Source organism: Cystoisospora suis (genome assembly GCF_002600585.1).
Source record: "Cystoisospora suis strain Wien I chromosome Unknown contig_4757, whole genome shotgun sequence".
Lineage (NCBI taxonomy): Eukaryota > Apicomplexa > Conoidasida > Eucoccidiorida > Sarcocystidae > Cystoisospora > Cystoisospora suis.
Window position 1 is genome coordinate 21,026 of NW_027157549.1, and position 12,088 is coordinate 33,113.

The following is a 12,088-nucleotide window of genomic DNA, read 5'->3' on the forward strand; positions in this document are numbered from 1 at the left end:
AGAGATCTTCTACTGTATTAATGGAAAAGGAGATTATAATCTCTTTTGTGTTGAAACTAGAGAGAAAGTGAGAGAGATGACGAACCTGTAAGGACATGATACTTGTCTTGCATGCACATGCATGCATCGGGGACATCGCATGCGACATCTCTTTTTTGAGTGTGTCTGGTGTATGTACACCTGAAGAATTCACCAACCATGAATTGCCCCGATTTTTTCTTTCCTTTTAAGGAAATGTTGGTTCGAAAGCCATCAGGAGTCTTCCCTTTTTACCTTCAATTAGCAGTTGTTTCATCTGTCTGTCTAATTCCCGTATCTCCAGGCTGTGTACATCTTGCGGTTTATCTACACACGCGCCATCTCCTCATTAGTCTTTAGAGAGTCACATCTTTCTTCCCTTCTCTCCTTCAGCCTCTCATCTTGACACATCGAGCTCCGATAGAAAAAGAAGTGAGGGCCCGGCAAGCTTGCTGTCGCCATACTACCTCTTCAACCCTATCTTCTTTCTTTCTCTCTCTCACCTCTTCCCTTCCCATCCTCGTCATCTTCATCCTCTACGTCCTCTTCCTTTTCTCCCGTTGGTGCCGATGTCCTATCTTTTCTATGAACTCTGGCTTTCTTTTGTACGTTTCTCAAGACGAAGACCAAGAGTCAGAGAGATGCAGGAGAGGCGAATCTTATCGAAGAATAAATCTATGTCTTATGTGAGGGTATGCAATCGACATGAGAGAAGATGAGTAATCTAGCTTAAGTCTCTTCTCTCCAGCAGAGATCATCGATTCCTTCGCTCTAAAGAAAAAGACAAGGAGTGCCTTCTCTTCTTCTTTTTCTCCCTCTAAAAGTCTGAGAAGCGAAGAAGAAAAAGAAGAAGAGGAAAGAAGGAGAAAGCTCTTGAGAAGTGAAGAAAAATTGGAAAAGGCAGGAGTGTTCACCATGGAAGTAGAAGAAGAGGAAGAGCACATTCCTCTCCACACTGTAGAGATCAGAAAGAGAAACAAAGTCACCTCTTCCTCTTCTTCCTCTTCTTCTTCTTCCTGTCCTAGCTATTATACTGTAGGCCATCAAAGCAATCAAGATGAGAGCTATCACTTAAGGTGTCTCTTAAACAGACATAATCCCTTCTCTCCTCCTCAGTCTTTCTTCACAGATCACGACGAAGTAAGTCACTCACGCTCTTTCTCTATCGTCATGCCTCTACTCGAGTGGCTAGCTATGTCTACCTGTGGCTAACTGTGTGTCTACTCATCTCCAGATGCCTATGGCTCCAGCTTCACTCACTTACGAGGAGGAGATAATTTCGTTGCTAAAGAAGAAAAGAAGAAGAAGACCAGAGAAAGTCCTTTTTCTTCGTATCCATCAGTCTTTCAGACGGTTTCCCATCGATCTCCTCCTTTTCGTCTGTGTCTCTCTCTCTTTGTTTCTTTCTTTTTCATTTAAATCTCTATACAGCTGGCTATGTCGATGGAGAAGAAAATTGGAGAGACTCGGGTTCTCGTTGTCGGCGCAGGAGGCTTAGGTATGAATCCCTTCTTCTGCGTCTTCTTCTATCAACGGAATTCTATACTCTACATCTGCATTCCATAAGATTCTTCTCTCTTTCTCTATATCTTTCTTGTCTGCGTTGACTTGTTCCTCTTTTTCTTCTTCCTCTTTTTCTCTCACCTCATCCTTCCTATAAGTAGCATGCGTCTCCGACAAGATATCTATATAGAAAGGCGGTGCTAGCACATCCATCGATGTATATGTGAGAATATAACACGTCAGAAGATGGTGCATGCACAGGTATATATTATATATCCATATACACACACACGCCCTCTCTCTCTACATATATATGTACATATATCTATCTATCCATACACACGCCCTCTCTCTCTACATATATATGTATATATCTGTATATGTATATATCTATGTATATTTGTATATGTATATATATGTATGTGTATATTTGTATGTGTGTATGTCTGCGAGCGTATCTATGAGGTGTGGGACGTGTGTGCCTATGCATGCGAGTCTTTGTGTCTTTTACAGTAGAGGTGGGGGGGCAGATAGAAATCTCAGTAGGCTAAGAGGACCGAAGCTATCACTACGCCTATTCCCATCCTTCCTCGTTTCTTCCTCGGAAGTCCTCCTCTCTTCTACAGATGTAGACATGGCTAATCAATCGCATACAGAGCTGTTTCTATATGTTTCCTGAGATATTTAGATAAGCACAAATATCCACAAGCTTGAATGGATTGCATGTCTTCACTCAATTTTCCAAAGAGCTTCGATATGTGGTCTCTATCTCTATCTATCTGTGTATGTGGTGTGTATGTGTATCTCGTGTAGACAGCTCTATTCTATTTATCGTGACGTCTCTACGACCGATTCATAGATATCTCTACGGGATGTTATGTATAGCCCTGTACGTCTATTGCTTCACCCATTCGGGGTGGTTGGTGTACATACACCACATGAATAACTCTAAACTGCATGCAACCCTAAACCGTCACGATCACCCTTCCTTTCCAAACTCTCTCCATCCTTTTTCCTTTCCTTCTTTCTTTCTTTCTCTTTCTTTCTTTCTTTCTTTCTTTCTTGCTTTCTCCCTCTTTTTTCTTTGGTGTGCCTCGGTTGCAGGGTGTGAAGTTTTGAAGTGCTTGTGCTTATCAGGGTTTAAGAAGCTCACAGTGATCGATATGGACTTCATTCAGGTGACAAATCTGCACCGACAGTTTCTCTTCCGAGCGCATCATGTGGGAAGATCGAAGGCCCTCGTCGCGGCGGAGGTCCTCAACGCGCAGTTCGCTCATCTGCATGTACAAGTCACAGGGTAGGGGAGGAGAGAAGAAGAAGAAAAGAAGAGAGAAGAGGAAAGAAAGTGAAGAAGAAATGAGAAGGAGAGAAAAGAAGAGATAGTCAAAAGAGAAGAAAAGAGAGAGAAGATGAGGAAGGAAGATCAAGGTGATAACAGAGCCGAGATAGAAAGAGAGACGTCATGAAGTATCGTCGAAGATGTAAGAAGTCTCGGTTTGTCTCTGTGTATATTTGCATAGATCACCTATGATTAAGGGACACCCTGAGGGGTTTCGGATAGGGGTGGAGCCTCCTCCTCTTTCTACTACTACTACTACTCTGGATAGGGTCGTTCGTAAAGAAGATGAAGCTATTCGTGTTAGGGGAGAGATCCTCTGATCTTGAGAAGCCCATAAATTGATAAGAGGAAGAGACGAATGAATGCACGAGGAGGGAGGCAGTTCCTTCTATCTCATTCTCAGAAAAGAGAAAGTCCTCGTCATCTTTTCGTCTTCTTCTTTTTCTTCTTCTGTAAAGGGGACTAGATCATCTGTTTGATGCTGTAGAGATAAAGTAGAAAGCCTCTTCATGATAGATCATCTTCTGTACTCTCATCTTGTTCTCGTCGACAAGGAGATAAACATTCTTCATTTCTCTTTCACTCTTTCTCTTTCACTCTTTCTTTCTCACTCTTTCTTTTCTTTTTCCTCTTTTTGTGTTTCCCAGAGTGCCTTGTAGACTGGAGGAGAAAGACGCTTCTTTCTATCGCCAGTTTCAGTTGGTCGTCTCAGGCTTGGATAGTATCGAGGCCCGTCGCTGGTTAAACGCTCAGCTTCATAGCCTTGTAAGGACACGCAGGGCAACGCAAAGAAAAAAGAGAATAAGAAATGGAAAAGGAGACAAAGAATACCTACAAAGAACGAAATTTGGTACCTACCCATTCTTACCATATCTCTCTTCTTTTCTTTCTCTTCTTTCTTCTTTCTCTACTGTGCATACAAAATGAATTCTACATAAGAAGAAGGCGCATTTCTTTGAGCCTGCTTCTTTCCCTCTTCTTCTTTTTCTTCCAAAGAGGTCGTGTGTCTGCCTCCTTCCTCTTGGTATGTCTCTTGTCTAGGTAGAGCGCGATGATGAGACGAATGGAGGGGAGATAGATTTAAAGACTTGCATACCTCTCTTAGATGGAGGCACCGAAGGCTTCAGAGGGCAAGCTCGGATTATCTTTCCCTTCGTCACTTCGTGCTTCGAATGCTCCCTTGACAGCTTTCCTCCCCAAGTAAGAGCAATTCTATCCATTCATACACCGAATCTTCTTCTCTGTTTGATACTTCTCTTCTTCCTTTGATATTCATTCATCTTCCTCGCAAGACTCATCTTCCCGCCTCTTTCTTTCTTTTCTCTTCTCCGCTCTCTTCACTTTTTCTTTTCTCTCTCTCTTTTTCTTTCTTTTCTCTTCTTTCTTCTCTTCTTCTTCTCTCTGAACTGTCGTCCGTGTATCCTAGCCCCCTCCCTTTTCTCTTCTTCTCTCGCGTGTATCGAGAGCTTCTCTCTCTCTCTCATTAAGATCTACCTGCGACCAGACAAAGAGACTCCGAAATATCTATCGATCTCCATCTCTCTCTAAGCTCAGGGGGATGCGTATAGATGGCTTTCATATTTTAGGTGTATAGATTACTACTTCTCGTCAGTGTCTCAATTGTGCATGCATTGCTTCTTCAGAGTGAAGGAATTCCGAGATCTCTCAGTCACCCCAACAAGAGATCTGGTTGCCTATGTAGCTATCCAGCTATCTCTCCGCTTCTCTGTCTATCTGTATGCGAGTCTATCGACACCTGTAGATAAGAGATCTTCTCCTGATATCTATAGCAGTAGTTCTGCTTTACATGATAGAATACTCTAGTCATATATACGCGCATGGAAGTATATATGTAGATGGAGATGTATATACCTATATATCTCTTTATGTATACAGAGATACATCTGCACTAAAGAGAGCGTAGGAAGAAGAAGTTTAAGGTGTCTTTTCTTTTCCCCTCTCTTCCGTCGATGTCAGGCAAATGAAGGCTCGAGGGTTTTTTCTCTCTCCATCCTTCTACTTTCTTACCTAACGTGCATGCTATATGTCCATCTATCACAAGATCTATATATATGTATATATATATATATATATATATACGTACGTATGTACGTATGTGTGGGCGTGTTTGTATCTAGGGCGCGTATGTACTGAAAGGTAAAAGAGAGTTGGCTTCTTTCTTTTCGTTAAGAATCCCCATTCTTCTTTTCTCTCTTGTCTTTCTTTCTCTCTCCTCTTTCTTTCTTCTTTCTTTCTCTTGCGTGTGTAAAGGTATCTTATCCTCTCTGTACGATCGCTGAGACTCCTCGATTACCGGAGCACTGCATCGGTACGTCAAACAAGCGAGAGAGAGAGAAAGAGAGAGACAAATGAAGGCTATCAAAATAAACATGATCCATTCAAACACATGTCATACACATCTCCTCTGCTGTCCTTCTACCTCGCTACCTTCTCTTCTTCTTCTTCTTTTGCTTCTTATTCTTCTTATTTTAGGCATTTCAGTCTAACTATAGTTACTTCTCTCGTAGCTACCCTTCTTCTTCTTCTCCTCCTCCATCCTATTCAACTTACAGTTACCTTTTTTATGGGAGTTCTCCTTCTTATTCTTCTTCTTCTTCCTCCTCTTCTGCATGGCTAATTAACATGATTAGGTTTTCCTCTTCCTATTCTTTTGTCACATGCACGAGTTTTGCTTCGATTTACCTCCTACCTCACGACGTTCATGGAGATATCTCAACCCTCGATTCTATATCGCCAAGTAACACACGCATGCTCTTTTCTTCTTCTCTCTCTTCTTCTCTTCAAGTAGCTTAGAGATCTATAGATAGATAGATCGATAGCGCTCTTTCTCACGGGTATTGAGGCGTCGAAATCGTGTTGCCTATACCGTCCTATATTCGGAGAAGACCCTCTCTCACCCAATGCATGCAAAGCGACGTTGACACAGACAGAAGGGTGTATTTTCCGATTCAATCTTTCTCGACAAGACAGACAGACGGATGGAGAGATAGAGAGAGAAGAACAAGAAGAAGAGAAGAAAATGTACGTTAATGAGACCACTGCGGGGTTCCTTCACATCGTGAGAATGATGGAGAAGAAGAAGTAGAACAAGTGACAACGGGGAGACGAAAAAGAAGGACGAGAGATAGAGAAAGAGTGAGAACGAAAGGCTTTTTGAAGAAGATTGTTTAGTGTGCTTTTCTGGAGTGTATGTACACATTCCTTGACCCCGCAGAGTATGCTATGCTAATCTCCTGGGACCAAGAAAAGCGAGGAGAAACCTTTGTAAGTCTTCTTCTCCTATCGTCGCTCTTCTTCTCTCTCTCTCTTCTTCTCTCTCTTCTTCTTTTCTTTACTTCGTTATCTTTTCCTCCCTCATTTCTTCATCTTCTCTTCCTTTCTCTTCTTCTTTTCTCTTTCTTCTTCGTGGTCGCTCTCTTTTCTTATTCACCTTTCATGTAGGCGTCGAGTTCAAGTCGACAAAGAAAGACAGTTGAGTGTGTTTTATGGAGAAAGAGAAAGAAAGAAACACCGAGAGAGAGAGAGATAGATAGAGAATCTCTTTCCACTTGATAAGAGCGAGCGAGAGAGAGAGAGAGCGATGGATGAATGTCAGGCTTCTTCATCTAGGGGACTATCTGCGAGTGTTTGCCTATGAACTATATATCGAAGGCAAATCACAGCCATCTCCACATGTCTCTACTTTTATCTCTTCGGAGAGACATTAAAGAGAGATCGACAGGCTAAAGACAGAGAGATAGAAGGGGTTAGATAGACAGATAGATTACAGGTATTTAGGTCGATAGATAGATAGATAAACTGATAGAGAACTAAAGATATATAGATCACATATGGATGAACGATGGGTAGATGAAAGATAGATATGTCTTCTATACATATGTAGGTCTGTATGTATTCACCCACATCTATACAGATATCTATTTCTATACGTATGTATTCCGCTGACTATGCGTCGACAAATGTGAAGGAAAGAGAGTGTTAAAGCAACAGTGAGAGGTGTGAAAGAACAAGAGGAACTCTTCGTCTTCTCTACTCCTTTCTGTCTTGCTCTTCTTTTCATTCTCTCAGTTCCAATTCCTTCTTTCTTTCTCACTCTTTCTTTCTCCATTTATTTAATTCTTCTTCTTCTTCTCTCTGTGTGTTTGGGCTTTAGGATAGCGATAACGCTGTACATGTTAGGTGGGCGTACGAGTCAGCTAAGAAGAGAGCAGAACATTTCGGCATATCTGGGGTGACCCACAGGCTGACTCTAGGAGTTGTCAAGGTATGCTTCTTCTTCTTCTTCCTCTCCATTCATCTTCTCTCCTCCTCAGATTCTTCTCTCTTCTGTCCTCTCCTCTCTCATTTCGTGTTTCTTTCCTTCTTCATCTCTTCTGTAGAAGCAGGGGAAGGGCCTATATTTTCGTATCACTCCTCCTCCTCCTCGTTATTCTGTTCTTTTTCTTCTTCTTCTTCTTCGGCTTACGGGCGTAGGAGTAGAAGTAGGAGGAGGAGTGTTGGTGCATGCAGTGGCGAATGAGCGAGAGGAAGAGCTTCAAATAGAAGAAGAAGAAGACTAGGGTGAAGATGGATGTCTGAAACAACTTGTGTGTATGTATGTGTCTCCGTATATGTACGGTGATGACGGGAGAAGACAGGAGAGGTCGAACGGAAAGGAAAGAGAATGAAAAGATACGAAAAAGAAAGAAAGAGACAGAGAGAAAGAAAGAGACAGAGAGAAAGAAAGAGACAGAGAGAAAGAAAGAGACAGACACACAGAGAGATGGACATATAGATAGACACTTTTACTCTTCTTTTCCATTATCCTTTCTTTCTCTCACTCTTCTTTTCTTTCCCCCATTCTTCTCTATCCGAATGCTTTCTCTTCTTGCCTCAACAGTCACCACCTTTCTATGTCTTCAGACTTCTTCTTTCTTTTTCTTCTCTTCCCTCCTTCTCTCCTGTACCCTCTCCTTCTTCTGTTGGGTCTATATTATGCCTCCTTCCTTCCTTCCTTCCTTCTCTCTTCCTTCCTTTTCTCTTTCTTTAATCTTTTCTTTTTTCTTTTTTCTTCAGCGTATCATCCCGGCGGTTGCTAGTACGAATGCGATCATAGCCGGAATGCTGGTGGAAGAGGCCGTGAAGATCTCGACCTACTGTATATGCAGCACACATGATCTACGCGTAGCTCAACGGTCTTCCGAGAAGGAGAAAGTGGAAGCGATCTCTCGGAAAATCGAGGAGAGAGGGGGAGGACAAGAAGAAGAAGAAAAAGAGAAAGGAACGGGTGAAGGAGAACAAGAAGAGAAGGAGAAAGAGAAAGAAGAAGAGCAAGAAGACGAAGACATGGCTGGATCAGGCATCCAGGATTATGTGATGTATATGGGCCAAGACGGTGTATATACACACACCTTTGAATATGCTAAGAAACCTGTAAGACAGAAAAGAAAGCCACCAAGAGAAAGAAGAAAAGAAACAAGGACAAAGCGAGAAAGAGAATAGGGACAGGCAGGAGAAATGTCCCTGGAGGTCTCTTCAGATGAAAGTAGTCCTTCGTCCTTCTTTCTTTCTCTCTTTCTTCCACTTCAACCCACCTACGCATGCTCCTCAATACGAATGAAATCTGTCTAACTGTCTTTCCTTATCTATCTATCTATCCATCTAACTGTGTATCTCTTCATCTACGTGTATGTCTCTGTATGTCGGTATCTCAGAGGTACGTGCCTGTATTGAAGGGACAATAGAGGCTCCACATGGGAGACCACGTTTCTCCATTCAGACTTCTCTTCATACATTTCTGTGTGTCTCGCACCTCCAGCAGCTCTGTAGATTTCTATGTAGTCACCCCACGTTCATGCGTAGAAGCCAGAGAAGATATAGATGGCTCAAGAATGCAAAAGAGGTAAAACAAGTTGCGGGGTAAGAAGAAAAAGAGAGGTTTTCTACCGAAAGAAAGAGACTTTTCTTTCTCTTGTCTCTCTCTCGGTTTCTCTATTTCGATAGTTAGTTGTCTCTCTTCATCTTTGTCTTTATATCTGTCTAGATTTCTTTGGGTAGATCCTCTTTTTCTTTCTTTTCATCCTTTGCTTCTTCTTTCTCTTCTTTTTCCATAGGAATGTGTCATATGTAGCGGAACGGTCGTTACGAAGAAAATCGATCCTGACGAAACGACGCTAGAAGATCTTCTCGAGCTCCTTGCCGAAGATCCCTCGTTAAAATTGACTTCGCCAAGCATCTCCAGCGCTTCTGTATGTGTCTCTTGTCTCTCGCTCTCTCTGTGTCGCCCTCTCTTCATATCATTCAGCCACCCCAGATATGCACGTGTATACAGGTAGAGATTCAAGCAGACAGAGACACGTCTAGGGAATTATGTAGACAGATGTATGGATAGTGGCGAGGTGTATCATCTTGGTAGAAAGTGATGCTTCTTAGCCTTCTTCTTTCTCAATCTCTTCCAGTTATTCTCTGTTGAGACTTGAAGAGATAGATTTACATAGACTGCTAGATAGATGCATATAGAGATAGTCAAATAGAGGAGGCAAAAAGTCTCTTCGCCAAATTCCCTTCAACATTTCTCCTCCTTCCTTTCAGATCAATACGCGTCTATTAATTCTTGAATCTATCAATCTATGTATCTTCACTTTCAGTCTTTATCCATCTATCTATCTCTCCTGATGGATCTATCTATTGCTTCGTTTCTTCCGCTCTCCATGTTGCTTTCTCTCTCTCTCTCTCTATGTATAAATATATATATATATACATACAGATACATATCGGATGTCTCTATCAAATGGCGTGTATTTTTCTTCTTGTTCCACGTGTTGCTATACGCCGAAATCTCTTTGGTTCTTTTCTTTCTTTCTTTCTTTCTCTCTCACTCTTTCTTTCTTTCTTCATCTGTCGGTCTTTCTCTTGTAGGGCGTTCTCTTCCTTCAACGACCTCCTCAGCTTCGACGTCAGTTCGAGCAAAATCTCTCTCGCTCACTAAGGTAACGAAAATACACGAAGCAGAAAAGGAAGAGACAGAGAGACAGAGAGAGGAGACAGTGTCTCCACTCGCTCTTTCTTTGTGATGATCGAAAAGACGTCTCTGTGCTTATTTCTTTCCGGATCTTCATGTGCGTGATAGAAAGAGATAAAGGAGAGATCGAATCTCCTACCCACGGACAGAGAGACAAATAGATAGAATGAAGATGATTAAAGATATATAGATAGATTAAAGATAGATCAAAGATAGATAGATAGATCAAAGATAGATAGATAGATACACGCATGTCATAGATGGACAAGAAACACTTGAATACTTCATATCCATATGTATGCATGTAGAAGACGAGGTAGATAGATAGATAGATTAAAGATGGATAGGATTAGATTAGATTAGAATAGATAGATAAGATAGTTGCAGAATGTGGTGATATGTCGTGTAATGCATAGAGACTGTGAGGTGTTTGGCTCTCGGCATTCCTCGTACTAAGAGGGTGAGGGATGGTCTTCTTCTTGCTATCGTTGGACTACACTTCGTTCTTCCCCTTCATTAGGAAATTTCTAGACAGAAAGAAGAGGTGAGAAGAGAAGAAAAGCACCCGTTTGTCTCACTGTAAGCCAGGCAATTCCACACACTGCGACCAAGAGGCTGAGTTTCGCTGTATAGACACAGTAGACAAAGAGCTGTTGGCGATGGCTATATGGCTAGGGGCGAAAAGAACTTTAGCTGCAACTGACTCCATGAAAAGCAGAAGAGCTCTCACTGATCGGATGGATGAGAGTGATAGACAAATTTGTATGAGAGAGAAGAAGATCTATGTTCTTTCGTATCAACTTCTTTCTTTCTTTCTTCCCCTCATATCTCTTTTCGGAAGACAGGCGTCTGGAGAGGAAGCTGTTTCGTCACAGGTTTTTCTTTCACTCGTCGTTTGTCTCTTTCTTCTTTTCTTTCTTTCCTCCTTCCTTTCTTCTCCTTGCATCCTTCGGTCACAGAGACTTATCCCAAGATGGACTCCTTAGCGAGAGAGAAGAACTTCTCGTGACAGATCCAGCGCTCCCTTCTGCAGTGAGACTTCGGCTTATATTCGGAGAAAAAACCAGTGGAGAAGCATTAAAGACACCGACTGTATGAGCGGTCTTCATCGAGTAGCCCTTCATTCAAACTCCGTAGCATGACTGAGACTTCGCCTTCTTCTACTCGAGGAAGCAAAGAAGAAGAAATGACCGGCTGGTACTAACGGATGAAAAAGCACTCTTTTGATGGGTTAAGGAGACTTCGCCTTATATTCGAGGAGACAAAAAGAGAAGAAAAAGCAGAAGAAGAAGCAAGCGACTGTACGGGTAGCCCTCGAGTGGCTGAGAGGTGATTATTCTGGGTGGAGCTTCGGCTTATATTCGGGGAAGTGAAGGATAGTGAGAAGAAAACAACGTGAGAGATTGTCGAGTGTATTTTTAATTTCTAGATGAATGAGGAGTAAGTAAGTGGATTTCTCCTGAGTGTTTAAATTAAGACAGTCGTTCGCGTGTGGGGGGTGATAAGGAAGGAGACTCGATTCTCCAGCCGTTCTTCTTCACCTCTGAGGGAGCAAGAGAAGAAAGAAAGACACGAACGTCTTCGCAAACTTCTCAAGTGCTGGTGTAAATACACCCGGCGAAAAGACAGAGAAAGAGTCTTCACCCGAAATGCTGTATCTGAATGGACAGGAAGAAAGGAAGAAAGGTCATATGTATTCATGGATAGAGATGTTGGTAGACGTGTGTATAGAGGGGGTGTTTAATAGCCGTATTGTGATGTATAAGACTGGATCTGAGGGTGGGTTGAATCATTGCATGTAGTCGGCTTATACACAGAGATACGAAGACATAAACATTCTCTCTCCAAGAATGCCCGATTTATCCTGCTTTCACTTAGCTGCCTATCTACTGTGAATCTATCTATCTATCTATCAATCTAAGTGTATCTAGCTCTAGCTAGGGATAGGCAGAAGTACCCGTGTGAAGTATTCTCCGAGAAGACCACTGCAATCCCCTATATAGAGATGAATCTCCTCTTCATACATATACAAGCATACCTCTCTAGTCACACCTCTATGTGAGGCGTAGACCAAGGTCTCGGTCTATATGCATGCCTATCTTTGAATGAAAACCGACGCATAAATACATTCATTCTACCCTTATAGATACATAGGAACACCCATACTCCCAACACCCCGACACATACACATATACATATAGATAGAT

The 12,088-nt window shown here is 42.1% G+C and overlaps 2 protein-coding genes across 2 annotated transcripts; one reads left to right on the forward strand and one right to left on the reverse strand.

Moving 5' to 3' along the window:
- Positions 1 to 214: 214 nt before the first annotated feature.
- CSUI_008485 (nedd8-activating enzyme e1 catalytic subunit) lies at positions 215 to 11,422 on the forward strand. The gene is made up of 12 exons (XM_068068617.1): positions 215 to 1,158; positions 1,450 to 1,516; positions 2,626 to 2,818; positions 3,508 to 3,625; positions 3,902 to 4,060; positions 5,132 to 5,189; positions 6,096 to 6,145; positions 7,035 to 7,145; positions 7,937 to 8,293; positions 8,974 to 9,108; positions 9,779 to 9,849; positions 10,841 to 11,422. Exons 1-12 carry the CDS (start codon positions 934 to 936, stop codon positions 10,977 to 10,979), a joined length of 1,683 nt encoding a protein of 560 aa, XP_067919408.1. The 5' UTR covers positions 215 to 933; the 3' UTR covers positions 10,980 to 11,422.
- Positions 4,282 to 9,844, reverse strand: CSUI_008486 (uncharacterized protein; the record flags this gene model as incomplete). Its single annotated transcript, XM_068068618.1, has 3 exons — positions 4,282 to 4,354; positions 7,347 to 7,413; positions 9,739 to 9,844. Coding segments are annotated over 3 exons (243 nt in total), but the record flags the coding sequence as incomplete, so codon positions are not given.
- Positions 11,423 to 12,088: the final 666 nt, after the last annotated feature.

Bases quoted from the DNA above. Each gene is read 5' to 3' on its own strand.
- CSUI_008485 (XM_068068617.1), top strand. From the start codon at position 934: ATGGAAGTAGAAGAAGAGGAAGAGCACATTCCTCTCCACACTGTAGAG. The intron at 3,626-3,901 runs GTAAGGACACGC...TCTCTTGTCTAG, and splicing joins ACGCTCAGCTTCATAGCCTT to GTAGAGCGCGATGATGAGAC. The intron at 7,146-7,936 runs GTATGCTTCTTC...TTTTTTCTTCAG, and splicing joins TGACTCTAGGAGTTGTCAAG to CGTATCATCCCGGCGGTTGC.